The following is a 14,159-nucleotide window of genomic DNA, read 5'->3' as shown; positions in this document are numbered from 1 at the left end:
CCTTCCCTTCTCTTCTTTCTTTCTTCTCTTTTCTGAGTCTCATTCTGTTCCGTGGGCTAGAATGCCATGACATCATAGCTCACAGCAACCTCACACTCCTGGGTTCAAGTGATCCTCCTGCCTCAGCTTCCCACATAGCTGAGACTACAGGTGCCCATCACAATCCCCTCTATTTTTAGTAGAGACAGGGTCTTGCTCTTGCTCACACTGGTCTCAAACTCAAGTAGTCTACCTACCTCGGCCTCCCAGAGTGTGAGGATTACGAGCCACCGTGCCTGGCTGCAGTTACTGTACTCAAGCAATGGCAACCATCTGAAGAAAGTCCCTGAAGCAAAACTGGTCATGGATTATTAAAAGAACTGCAAGTTGCTCTGAGTTGAAGTTGTATACATAAGCCATGGAGGTTACATGGAGATGCAGTGGGCGTGCATAAAGGGTCTTTTAAAACTTTGTGAATTACAGGGACCCACAAAAGGATATTAAGCTGGAGGCAGTATGATCTGATTTCCGTTTGGAATGACTACCATGATATCAGTATGGAGAACAAATTGAGGTAGGAACAAAACTGGTAATAATGGGGAGACCATGTAGAAGCCCAACACCTGGAGGAGGGAAAGACCTGGTCCGAACCCAGGCAGTCGTGATCAACAGCAGCCAAGCTGAGGGATTGTAGCAGCACCAGAGATAGCCTTTCACCAGCTGAGTGGACCTGCAGTGGGCACAGTGGAGCCAGGAAAGAGAGTCCAAGGTTTCTGGCCTGGGCAATCAGGTAATACAGGTGGGCAGGTGGAGAGCCAGTCACTGAGATACTGAGGGCAAAAGCTGTGGGAGGGAGAATGAAAAGGCAACACACAGATGTGACAAGATCTTTTGGAGAGCGGCACAGAGGAAACTGAGTGAGTCCAGCACTCTGGGAGGCCCAGGTGGGTGGGTCGCCTCAGCTCAGGAGCTTATGACCAGCCCGAGCAAGAGCGAGATCCCGTCTCTTCTAAAATTAGAAAATCTAGCTGCGCCTTGTGGCGAGAGGCTGAGACAGGAGGATCACTTGAGCTCAGGAGTTTGAGGTAGCTGTGAGCTATGCCAGCAGGGCATTCTAGCTACGGCAACAGAATGATACCCTGGCTTGGAAAAAGAAAAAACAAAGAATCTGAGAGGGTGACAAGGGACAGTCAATCCCAATGTGATTTTTATCATCTACGAAACCCTTTAATGGGAAATTTAGTTCTTGACTCATGGGAGAACAAGTGGGATGCTCATGGTTCTGGTCAGTTTTAATTATCAGTGACATAGCAAATACGAGAAAACCTTTGTAAACTCCGGAAACATTACCATTCATTGTGATGATTATGCCTATTACTCATTAATATCTCTCCCTGCTTTCATCAGATTCAAACCACCCAAATGGTCCCTTTTACCTGCCCTTCCAGAGGAACGTTTTTCCTCTTTTACTCTCTTTTCCCCTCCACATCCTCTACCTCAAGATTCAGTGGCGGGTAATTTGGTTGACTTTAGTGGGGTTTGTCCATGCTGCTCCGTCAATGAACAGATATGTATGAAGACTCTCTTGGGGGAGCATCCAGAGTCTCTGAGTGGTGCTGTCATCAGGCTGCCATGCTCTTGGGCTCAGATGATTCTGCATTTAAATCATCCTTCTGTGTTAACTAGCCCTAGCCCTTAGTAAAGAAAATCTGCTCATGTCTCTGCTCAGTTGCCACCAGCAAAGATAAAACAGATAATGTCACACAGGTCTGTTGTATTCTATGAGATCATAAAGGTAAAAGAAAATAGCAGAGAGCCTCGTGCTCAATAAATGTACTTTCTGCCCACCTCATGAGGCGGTTGCCTGGATAAATGAGCTAATACTCAGAAGAGGGCTATGACTTCCTTGGAATAATTCTGCTGTATACATTCAGTCATTTTTAATGAACTTTGCTGCTATTGTCCCTGTTATTATTTTTACTGCTACTAGGGGCTTGTGGTAAAGCATGTATACAAGCCTTTGAGCAATGATTGAACATGTCTTTATTATCATTATTTGTGAATCCCCTTATTTCTTTGTTTCAGCTGGGGAATCATTTCTTTCCTAGCTTTGAGAAAGACCCATATGTCCCTTTGGTTTCTGGCCACATCCTCTGTTATTTAGATATTCTGCTTTGTTCAGCGGAGACACTGTGTCTGTTCAAGCTTTAGTGGTCAGAAGAAATTATAACTGTGCTGTTCTGGCACACGGAGTGAAAGATGCAGAGATTAGACACTGGAGATGATGAGGGCTTCACTGTCACTGTGGGTCCTTAACCTTTTTTTATATAAAAAGAAATAATAAACGTACATAAATTGCCTATTACCAGTATGATTGCTCTGATGAAAGATTATTAAAATCGCCATTAAATCTGGCATAGATAAAAAATAGGGACTTTGGAGTTGGAGAAGTTCAGTGTAACAGCACTTGTCATGAAGGATTGAATGGTGTGACTTACCTTTGTCTCATGTTCCTAGACCAAGAACTACAACTTCCCAGCTCTTGACACATCATCCTGGCAGACTTGAACACTTCATGGTGTTACAGGAAACCAAAGAGGCATCTTGCATGTTAAATTAACCAAATATCTTGGTTTTTCCCTGAGGAAGGTTGATTCGGGGACTGCTCTGGTACTATCTCTTAGTACATAGTCAGAGACTGGTTACAAAACAGACTAAGATTTCACTTGTCTCCTAGGAAGCCTCATTAGAAACTGTTGCCTTGTCCTCCTCATTTCTCCAAAATTCTTCAAGATTTGGTTCAATTAGAGAAGCATTAACTTCGTGTGTATGTACGCGTTCACACCATCTTGCTTTGAACAAAAAGCATAACATTAATGTTCTAATGTTTAACAAGATTTTCCATTAAAAGTTATTTATACTTAAAAATGGACTTACGTTTTTCAGAACTATTCATGAGAACTGCATTGATTTTATTTTTTCCTCTTTAAGATGCATTACAAGAATTAATTTATCGGCCTCTTAAAGTCCTAAATAATGCTTCACTTTTATAATATAAAATGCTCAAATGTTCACAAATTTCTATTCTACAACATCTCCCTCAGTGCTTATGAGTAACAACTTCGTGAGTTAGACATTATCTATCATAATTTTACAGATGAGGAAAACAAAAATCAGAACCTTTCCACTACAAAGTCAAACCACAATGTGTGGCTCAGGGCTTTGGACTCCCAATCCAGCAGTCTTTGCCCTTGAGCAGGGACAACTCACTCTTGTTAGCTGAAATCTCAAATAAAAAATTTAGTTCTTATCAGTGTCACCGCAAAAGTGAAGATACTTTGGAGGGTGTGATGGGCCTGCCAGAACTAGAGGAGGCAGAGTCAGGAGCAAGACCTGTCCTGCAAACAAAAGGTTGACGAAATTCAACCTCCAGAAAAAAAGAAGGAAAGAGAGAAGGCCCCAGCAGGTGTATTGAAGACATCCAGGCACAGAAAGGTGGGGCTAAAAAAAAAAAAAGGAGTTTATTCCATAGAACAAAATCTCTATAGTTAAAAGGGTTTTATCCTAAAGGTACTGAAAGGTTCTGGACCCAAAGATAAAAATCATTCCAAGGCATAAGACGAAAGGAAGGCAGAGATACAATTTGTGCAAAGTGGCTTGTATTCCACCTGGGGTGCAGGTAGGGTGAGATTCCTGACGAGGGAGAAATCCACAGGTAGGCTATGGTGGACAGGGATTTAAAGGATTAGGGCAGCCAGGATTGATGTGTCCATAGCTTTACCTGGCCAGGTAGGTGGGACAAGGTTAGGGAGGTCTGGATTGGTCCGTTCACTATTTCCTGGGAGGGACATGCTTTCCAGGAAAGGGATCCTTTCTGGGTGGCTCAGTAACTCGATTCTATCAGGGACAATCTCTCAGTGGGTCCTTGACACTGCAAGCTCTTCAGTGGCAGTAGAAAAAGTAGTGATGTCATATTAAGTCAGGTCAAACGGCCCAATATATCTACCAGATGATATGTACACTGCAGTAGGGGGCTGACAGTCTTGTCCCCTAGTACACCACTTCCTCTGCAACCTTCACAACGTCTCATTTTTTCTTCTCTCTCCTGCAAGCTAATCTTGAACAGAGTTTCACCATGAGGTCACTTTGCAACCGCACACTCACCCGCTATGTGCAAATGTCTTCTAATTTTTATTATCAAGCCCAGCTGTTACCTGTTGGCCCTGTAATTATCTACACAATGGATGTGACCCATTCCTACCCACCAGTGGAAAGCGTCTCCAGATCATTCATTGCCCCTAAATTCCACATTCACCAAGATCACCCTCCCTAGGAAGAGATCAGTAAGGTCTGGGAGTCTTCAAGAAGGAGACGTTGGAAACTAACAAAGGTACAGAGGTGACAATGAAGGCCTGTGGGGAGCAGGGAAGAGGCTGAGCTGACAGTGCTGGTGCTGGGATGTCAGAAGGGCCTGGACTTGTGAGAGGAAGAGACTGGATTTTGACTTAGCCCTGCTAAGCCGGAACCACAAGCTCACCCAGTCCCCTGCAAATACCCTTCCCAGGGCTCCCTCTTTGCTCTTGCTCTCAGCCTTCCCTCTGCCCCCCTCAATCCCTGCATCCTACACACCCGCCTTCCTTCACCTCTCAGACCGGCCAAGCATCTGCCCTCCTCAGCCTCTTTGCTGCTTCCTCTGCCCAAAATCCACTTCTGCCGACTCCTGCCTCCTAGGTCCTGCCCCGCCTTGTATCGGCCCAAGTGTCACTTCTTCAGGAAGGACTGAAGTAGGTTCTTCCCATTACTCTTTCTCACTGGATCCTGTCATTTTCCCTTTGTCAAGTTTACCCCAACTTGCAAGTATACATTAATCCTATATCTAGGATTGACTGGCTCACGTTTATTGTAATTTATAAGTACATGATAATCCTGTATGTAGATTTACTGGCTTACTGTCTGTCTTCTCCACTAAATTATGGACTCACAGGAGGCAGGAACCTTGCTTGTTTAGTAGAACACTGTTATCCATGGCCCCCACTTCATGGGACATGCTCCCTATGTATTTGTCAGCCAGTGTTGAATGAATGCTGCTCTGATCTTCCCTTGGGACGCCCTCTTCCAGCTTGCTGTCCAGTCCCTGCAGTACATTCCACAAGGAAAACCTTCCCATCCCCACATTCTCTGACCTTTCCCTTCATTTTCTTTTTCTAATATTTATTCATATGTTATCAGGAATTGGGTTGTGTTCGCTGGATGTTTCATGATTCCGTCGTCATATTATCCATTTTCCAGTGACTAAATCTCTTGCAGAATCTTTTTTGGAATCTTGCATAAACCTACTACAACTATTGAAAATGCTATTTGGTGCTTAGTTTCTTCTTCGTGAATGAATGAACAGATCAATCAATCCATCCTGCTGTTCCCTTTCGCACAGAGAAAATCTTCACATAGCAAACAGAAAACAGTTTCTGACCAGGACTCATTGCTAGAGCTTTCCTCTTCCTGGATTACTATGTTGAATTTCAATAAGAAGCAAACAATCTTATCTTGAAAGGAAGATTGAATTTATTTTTAATAAGAAAGGCTGAATTGGGAGCCTACATTTTCCCCCCAAATTTAATAACAGCACTAGTATAGCCCTACACTCTTCAGCTGGCCTTATTTCAGGTATCAGAGAATAAGGTTTCTAGGTAAGCTACTTTCTTGATGTAGGAGCGAGACCAATATCACCAAACCTGTGTAAACTTGTTGAAAGCCTGGAGAGGTCACATAGCAGGAACATCTTGTCTGAACATGTTTCAGAATCCAGGGCCCAGCCAAGGGCATGAAAGGAAGCACCAGGCTCCTCTGAGCCATGTCCTCAAACACGTGAGATCCTCGTACTTAGCCCCCGATCACCTCAGTAAGTAATCGCTGTGATCTCCACCCCATCCTTCATTCACACCTGGAACAAAACAAAACGAAAAATATCTAAGTAAAATAATATGTCATTGTTATGCCCAAAGGAATAATTTACTGAACTTTTTCAACTTCTGCCCTGATTTTCATGACTGGCCTGCTGGTAAACCTCAAGTTGCTTGTGTTACTGATATTCTTTGACTGATTCACCAAAATAGTGTATCTTTTATATATAATATTTATATGCATGTTTCTTTACCTTGACAATTGTCTAGCAGGCAGGTTCTGCCTTGTTGGTATCTGCCCCTTTTATTTAGTATACAATCTCATAACTAGGACCAGAAAAAGAAAGGTAAGTTTTGCTAAATACCAGTTACACCATAAAAATCGTCAAAGTCGGGCAGTGTCACTCCATCACCTGCTGTCCAGCCTGTGGTTGGCTTTGTGACAATGAACAGAATGTGTAAGAGATGACTGCTAATGAGTCCTTCTCTCCCATCCCTCAGGCTACAGCCGTCCTGAAGGTTGATGGAGGGCCATGCTATTCAAACAGCAGGTGTGGCTGAGACAGAAGCTCTTGGTGCTGGGAAGCCTTGCCGTTGGCAGTCTCCTGTATCTAGTCGCCAGAGTTGGGAGCTTGGATAGGTGGGTGATTAAATGTTCTTACGTCCATGTAAGACATTAAGTAAATCTTGATTTAAATGTCCTTAGGACATAATTTTAAATCTATCCATCTGTTTTTCTCTTTCAAAATTCCCAAGAAACATGCTTTCTGCAGTATTGATTTTGATTTATTGAGAAAAGAAAAAGAGCCACATTGCTCAACCAAGCTGTTCCGTCCAGATCCATTTGTATTCTATGTGCACTGACACTTGCTTTTAGAGAAGGAGAAAGCTGTGTACAGTGAAGATATCATTTACTAGAACTCAGTGTGCACTGCGTGCATCTGGCATTGACCTCTAGCTATAGCAAAACCATGATGATGTGTCTGTGTATCTTCATTTTGAAATTTATGAGTGGACAATAAATGTGTTATCAGGAGCATTAAAATTATGTATGAGCCTGGAAAGAAGCTCATCAAGTTTGCGATCCATCGCCCTGGAAAGATGGCTACCGGCTTGGGGAGTTTTAACTGTGTTAATTAGCTCTGGTTTTCAGGAGCTGAACGTATCAGACAAAGAGGCTGTCGCTCAGAATAATTGCCCAGAAAGCAATGGAAAAATCCATGGAGGAAAAAATGCAGATGTAGTTTAGGTTGAAAAAGTTACACAGTTGAGAGGTACTAGGCCCACAGAAGACCCAGCAACATCAGCTGACTTCACATTAAATGTTTCTGGACTGTTCTCTGCCTGGTATGGGTGGCAAGGACAAAGAAGTTAATTTCTGAAATGTGAGGCTTTCTTCTTTGCCCTTTACAATTTATTTCTTGCACTGGAAAGTCTAAAGTATGTGTTCTCCATGAGTTCAATTTTCATTGCCAGTGAAAATGCAGCCACACTTCAAAATGAAAATATCTTCCTTTCAGTTTTCCTTTTCCTTTCAAAATTCAAGCTAATTGGTAGACTTTATCGCTAGATATTTAGAAACAATGTAGCAGTAATCCTTCAGTCAGTGTCAATTTTGACTAGTATAGTAAACCCCTTTGATGCCTGAAATTCTTCAGCACATGCCCCACTCACACGTTGGTACCTGGAGAAAACATAAAATCTGTGCTCATCACTGAACACAAGTAGTTTCCTAACATAGACCTTGATGATTGGTGAAAAGCCTTGAGGTGGTATCATTGTCCTATGTCCATAATGAAACTTTTATATTCAGGTCTTCCCCATACCTTTAATTAGCTTCCAGTCATTTGCTTTTTATTGAGGAATCAATCTATGATCATTACCGCATTCATTATTTAGTTGATGATTCGTTTAATTTTTAAGCTCTGGTCTCTAAGGGGACAGCTTGGATAAGGAATCAGATTGCCTGGTGGTCTTTCTCAAAACCTCTCACTTGCCAATTTGAAAAAATTACGTCTGAAATTGAAACATGCTTACGGAGGCCAGCCCTCCAGTAACTGAAGATCCTGATCTCTGGGGAGGCAGAGGTCACTGTACTGTCCCCTTCTAATCCTCAAATTGTATGCTTTCTGGTTTGGGACCTGTGCTCAGAATCTGCTCTTCAGAAAGTGGGAAGGAGTGTGACATTTTCTCCTGTCTTTATGTCCCAGCAAGATAGAGATAGAGAGCAAGATAGAGAGTTGTTCTCCAGGGTGTGATCTCCCAAGGTAAAAGGTAGAAAGAGAAAGGAAATAAAGGAAAATGGCCCATTCCACAGGTAGAGAAATTCCACTCCTACTCCATTTATGTCATTTTCTTTCAACCAGGGTTCTCTGAGAGAATTAAATCCTACAGAACAAGTGGCTATTTTCTCAATTCTTCCAAGAAAATTCTAGAATTGTTCTATGTGCTTAAGACAGAAATCCATCAATGGATGCTTTCGGGTTTAATTCTCAACAGACCCCAAGATGAGCTGATGAGTTTTCAATATCCCAATCAATGTCGCAATTAAAAACATCTTTGACTCTCTGTCTGTTGATAATTTTACGTCTCTCTTTTACAGCTCTAGTATATCAACCCCATTAACAAGGTATAAAAACAAAATACATATTTCTCTAAAATATTAACTGTGGTAAACTCCATTAAAAAAATAATTTCTGCATTTTCACACTTTCCACAATGAGCATGAATTGTTTTCAAAATCATAAAAAACAAGCCAGGCACAGTGGCTGTAATCTTAGTACTCTAGGAGGCTGAGGCAAAAGGATTGCTTGAGGACAGGAGTTTGAGACCAGCCACAAAAGTTAGCCAGTCATGGTGGCACATACCCCTAGTCACAACTACTCTGGAGGCTGAGGCAGGAAGATCACTTGAGCCCAGGAGTCTCAGATTGCAGTGAGTTATGATGACGCCACTGTACTCTAGCCAGGTCAAGAGAACAAAACTTCATTTAAAAAATAGCATAAAAAAACAAACACAAAAACATATTTTATGTTTATATTTCTCCTCAAGCATTATGATAGATAGCTGTTTAAACAGAGCACAAACCAAGACCATTCCCCCAATTCTACAGAGCAGTCTGGGCACGGTCTGGAGGACATGAAAGACTCAATAGGATCTCCTGAAACAAGCAAACATCGGCCTCATTGCCACAGACTCCAAATTACTAGGATAACTAGAAGCTTTCAATTGGAGGAATTAATAGCCTTTGGACTGATACTGTCTCCTTTTACTAAGAAGGCCAAAATACCTTCCCAGATTAACTTAGGGTAATTATAAGGAGTTTCAGTTGAGTTTAAGACCATACCTAGAAGGAAACTCAGTGTGCTAACCACGTGTATTACCAGGCCAAATTCAACAAGCCACTCCAGTCTAATATCACTGTAACTGTTAACCATAACTTTCTCCTTGAGGAAAGCAGACGTGGTTATTCATTACTCCAGGTAATAATAAAGTAAAAACCCTCCTTTCTGGCTGTAGCCATTGCATTCCCTCCTTTAGGAGTCCCTGATTTAAACGGGCTTGACAGTGAAGACCTGAAGCTTCCAGCCTGTCAAGGTCTTGTTGATTTCTGGTCCAAGGCGCTGTAGGTGATATATAACACTTGCTGATGGCAATTGGGTTTGTTCCTACTTTCAGCAAAGTCAAAACATGATCCCAATCTCTTTAGACAGAAAGAGAAGGAGGCAAAAACATAGTACTCTTCTGGCTGTCCCCAAGGGCAAGGGCAGAGATTCTCATAGAACAAAAAACTCTGCAAGTGCCAAGATTAGAATGGTGCAAATAGGCAAAGGCAGAGAGACCAGGATCTCTTCTTGGATTGTGTCCTAAAGGTTTTTAAGCGCCACCTGAGTGTTGCTGAGCTATAAGAAAATAGTAGCACATGAAACCCGAAACACGTGGCCTCCTAGCTGCCCTTCAGCCCCCAAACTGAAGATTATAGTCTCCAGTCTTTCATGTTTCCTAAGTGATTTTAACTGGTGAGCTGTTAAAAAGCTGTTCGTGTGGCTGGTGCCACTTGTCTATCCTGTACTGTGAACATAAGTACATTCTTGTAGTCAATTAAGTGCTTGGTGAATAAAAATTTTAAGGAGCACTAATTAAAAAAACTCATCAATTATGTGTGCTCCATTTAATACAAGGTTGCTTAAAATAAAATTTCCCAAACATATGTTCACTATAGATTGCAGCGGGCTGGGAACCAGCAGTTTTATTTATGCATTTAAAGGCTTAGTCTGACTGAGGAACTAGAAAAGTGAGTTCTTTGCAACACCCTTCTTTAAGTGTCTCTCTGTTGCTTGCAGGCTACAACCCATTTGCCCTATTGAAGGCCAATTGGGTGGAGCCCGAGGTCAGGCGGAATTCCCTCTCCGAGCTCTGCAGTTTAAACGTGGCCTGCTCCATGAGTTCCGGAAGAACAACGCTTCCAAGGAGCAGGTTGGCCTTCATGACCTGGTGCAGCAGCTCCCCAAGGCCATTATCATTGGGGTGAGGAAAGGAGGCACAAGGGCCCTGCTTGAAATGCTGAACCTCCATCCGGCAGTGGTCAAAGCCTCTCAAGAGATCCACTTTTTTGATAATGATGAGAATTATGCCAAGGGCATTGAGTGGTATAGGAAAAAGATGCCTTTTTCCTATCCTCAGCAAATCACAATTGAAAAAAGCCCAGCATATTTCATCACAGAGGAGGTTCCAGAAAGGATTTACAAAATGAACTCATCCATCAAGTTGTTGATCATTGTCAGGGAGCCCACCACCAGAGCTATTTCTGATTACACTCAGGTGCTAGAGGGGAAGGAGAGGAAGAACAAGACTTATTACAAGTTTGAGAAGCTGGCCATAGATCCTAATACTTGTGAAGTGAACACAAAATACAAAGCAGTAAGAACCAGCATCTACACCAAACATCTGGAAAGATGGTTGAAATACTTTCCAATTGAACAGTTTCACATTGTAGATGGAGATCGCCTCATCCTGGAGCCTCTGCCAGAACTTCAGCTTGTGGAGAAGTTCCTCAATCTTCCTCCAAGGATAAGTCAATACAATCTATATTTCAATGCTACCAGAGGGTTTTACTGCTTGCGATTTAACATTATCTTTAACAAGTGCCTGGCGGGCAGCAAGGGGCGCATTCATCCAGAGGTGGACCCCTCTGTCATTACCAAATTGCGCAAATTCTTTCACCCTTTCAATCAAAAATTTTATCAGATCACTGGAAGGACATTGAACTGGCCCTAAAACAATATGTCGTGCAACACTATGTGTTATGCCTGGAGATACACAATGTCTCCTCCAGATTAAAATATGCACTTTTCATAGACATAGCTATCCACGTCATTTTTTCCATGTATCCTTGTACATACGCAGTATGTGACCAAATATAAGAGCAGTTCCTTTTCTACTGAAAATTTACAAAAAAACAGCTGACTACATAGTTGCGTCTTTTAAGCTATTTACAAAAAAAGAAGAGATAAAGGTAGAGGGGAAAGTGACTTCAGCTGTTCTCAAAGAGTTAGTCTTCCTTTGATTCAGAATTTGTCCTTCGCCATTTTCATAGATTTAAGCCAAAAGATAAATGTGTGAAAAATGTACCAATAGCTGTGAAGCTTCAGGAAGTAGAGGATCAATTATGCATTTTTTTAAGGGAAAGCTGGCTCTTTAATTCAGTTGCTGAATTAGTGCCATGAAACCAGAAAATGCTATTTTCTTATTATTTGAGAGAATATCTTATCCCACAAAACTGTCATTGTCCCAAAGTTCTCGTGGTGACTTTGCACTATCATTTTCTTGTATGGACCATGGTGTCACCTGTAGCGCGTTACTCACACGTTGGAAAGCCAAGTTCTTTTACTTCCATGTTATGTGTCAACCAAGAGCAATGTCATGTACATAGTGTATATTGTTGTAAATACTGGTTTCACACTAAGTAATTCTATTTTGTAAACTGAATATGGCTATTTAATTTATTGTGAAAATTAAATTTATTGTGGTATTTAAAAATGGAATGGATTAAAAATAGTCTGTGTGTAATTTTTTTTTATTCATTTTGTTTTACATGCCCCCTCCTGGCTACCAAAATGGGAGCTGTTTCTGTGCATGTGAGAGCACTTGGAAAGATGTGCTTATTCGTCGGATTTCTGTACCTTTGTAAAAATGTATTTACCAAGTGAGGTTGAGTATATTTAAAAAAAAAAAAAACTCAACCATCATGAAATCAAGTGTAACAGCCACCTTAAACAACCCTAGTGGGGCTCTGCTATAAATCTGTAACAATTACAGTAATTTACTTGCAGACCCACTGTCCCAGGAGAGAGAGACAAGGAATTCTTTAACAGAATCAATGGATAGAAGAATCCCCATTTTATTTGAACCTCTAATCAGAGTCACACCAGTAGAGAAATATAAAAGAAAATTAGAAAACTTCTGTGGCCTCTGTACTGAAAGCTGCTGATGCTTCAAAAATGAATACAAGCCCTCAGAACTCTCTTTTAGATGAAAATATATCAGTCTGCTCAGAAATGATTACATTGCATAGTGTTGCTATTACCATCGTCAACATATGGCTCATATTTCCAACCAGAGAAATTAATGCTAAATTGATGCCTCACTAACATCAGATGCACTGGATTATGCTTAAGTATGTTTCAGAAAAATATGGAAAGGGATATCAAAACAACCACCAAAAGGACGAATTTTTCACAAGCACAGTTGCTAATCCAGTGGCAGCTATTTGAGAGAGTTTTGTTCAGCATCGCAGGGAGAGTGCCTAGGGAAATCAGCAAATTATAGTGGATTCCCTCTGTTTGTAATGAGTGTTGATTTTCTCCATGAGTTGTTTACTCTGTCCAGTGATTTGATGGTGAACTTTTCTAAATAAATAGCCCTTTCCCCTCCAGTGTCGGTATATATTGCTTCTCGAGTACTGCCTCCATAATCATCTCTTAGCATCTGAATTAGCAGCGATGCTGTTCTCTCAGCATGAAACAGGCATGGTACCAACATCTGCCGGCAGGCTGACCCTCCCTCCCTGTGCCATGACTCTGCAGTGAGAATCCCAGGTCTAAATGTCAGCCACATCTCCCTTAGCCATGAATGAAGTCAATACAAAAAAATTGGTGTCAGATTTCCCCATGTCTCAAATTTCAGCTCACTGTCAGAGCAAATGCTTTGAGTACAACATCCAAGGACATAATCACTGTCTTCCTAGAGCACAATACAGCTAATATGATTTTGTACCAGGAACTGTCAAATTATGGTCCATTAGAACACTGATGTGTCAAACATCAGCTTAGGTATTCCACCAATAAAAGTGAAAAATGACAATCTTTTTCCAAACTCATAAAGATATAAAAAAAATAATGAATTGAAACTTCTCAGTAATAACCTTTTGTAACCATTTTTTCTCAAACGTTACCACAACTACCAATAGTATATATCCAAGTTTATTCTAAGTTTCATTGTATTTGTACCATCTTTTATAATTTGCTACTTTTAGCTCAGTAAGCCAATATTTCTCCACACAGGGTGGCCATAAAGTTTGTGTGCAACATAAAATAGTGTGCAATTGCACACAAACTTTATGGCCACCCTGTATTAGGGGGAAGCACTGTGATTTCCAATTGTTTCGCTTCCTAATAAGTTTGACAATTGTTTTAGACATTAAAGCCTCCCCCACAGAAACCTAAAGCAAGAGGCTTAACTTGATAGGACTTTTTGGGAGATAGGTTGCATTTCACTGTAAAAACACTGGTGGCAATGCTGATCAGGCTAAACAGAAAGAAATAAAAAGGCTGTGACTTGATCTCACATGTTCCCTGGAGATTTTAAACCTCCTTGTTTAGATAAATGTTTCCTCTTGTCATCAGACAGGCAATAGACCTCTAGAGAAATCTTCAGCTCATTACGGCAGTTCCAACAGGGCTTCCTTTAATAAGTTGTACCTTTTACATCATGAACACCTTGCACTCCTTCCAGAGACACAGTGGCACCATACTGCTTGGTGAAACTGTTCTAGCTACAAATAGAAAACTTCTTTAAGCAGTAGCAAAGTTTCTGCTGAACCCTAAAGTTGAAACTACATTTTTTTTTTCTTTTTTGAGACAGAGTTTCACTTTGTCGACACCAGTAGAGTGCTCTAGAGTCACAGCTCACAGCAACCCCTAACTCTTGGGCTCAAGTGATTCTCTTGCCTCTGCCTCCTGAGTAGCTGGGACTACAGGCACCTGCCACAACACCTGGCTA

General features: G+C 41.4%; 1 protein-coding gene across 3 annotated transcripts in view; it reads left to right on the top strand.

The window, feature by feature from the left end:
- Positions 1 to 12,812, top strand: part of HS3ST5 (heparan sulfate-glucosamine 3-sulfotransferase 5) — a 308,905-nt gene extending 296,093 nt beyond the window's left edge. For 2 of the 3 annotated variants that reach the window (XM_053591091.1, XM_053591092.1), the window contains 2 exons: positions 6,381 to 6,519; positions 10,223 to 12,806. In XM_053591091.1, coding sequence (XP_053447066.1) covers positions 6,413 to 6,519; positions 10,223 to 11,156 — 1,041 coding nt within the window. In that variant the 5' untranslated portion in view covers positions 6,381 to 6,412 and the 3' untranslated portion in view covers positions 11,157 to 12,806. Of the gene's footprint in view, positions 1 to 6,380; positions 6,520 to 10,222 lie in introns of all 3 variants that reach the window. The other variant, XM_053591090.1, reaches the window with a different exon arrangement.
- Positions 12,813 to 14,159: the final 1,347 nt, after the last annotated feature.

The sequence above is a fragment of the Nycticebus coucang genome, chromosome 5 (assembly GCF_027406575.1).
Source record: "Nycticebus coucang isolate mNycCou1 chromosome 5, mNycCou1.pri, whole genome shotgun sequence".
Taxonomy (NCBI): Eukaryota; Metazoa; Chordata; class Mammalia; order Primates; family Lorisidae; genus Nycticebus; species Nycticebus coucang.
Note: the sequence above shows the minus strand (reverse complement) of the source record. Positions and strands in the feature narration are given on the sequence as shown.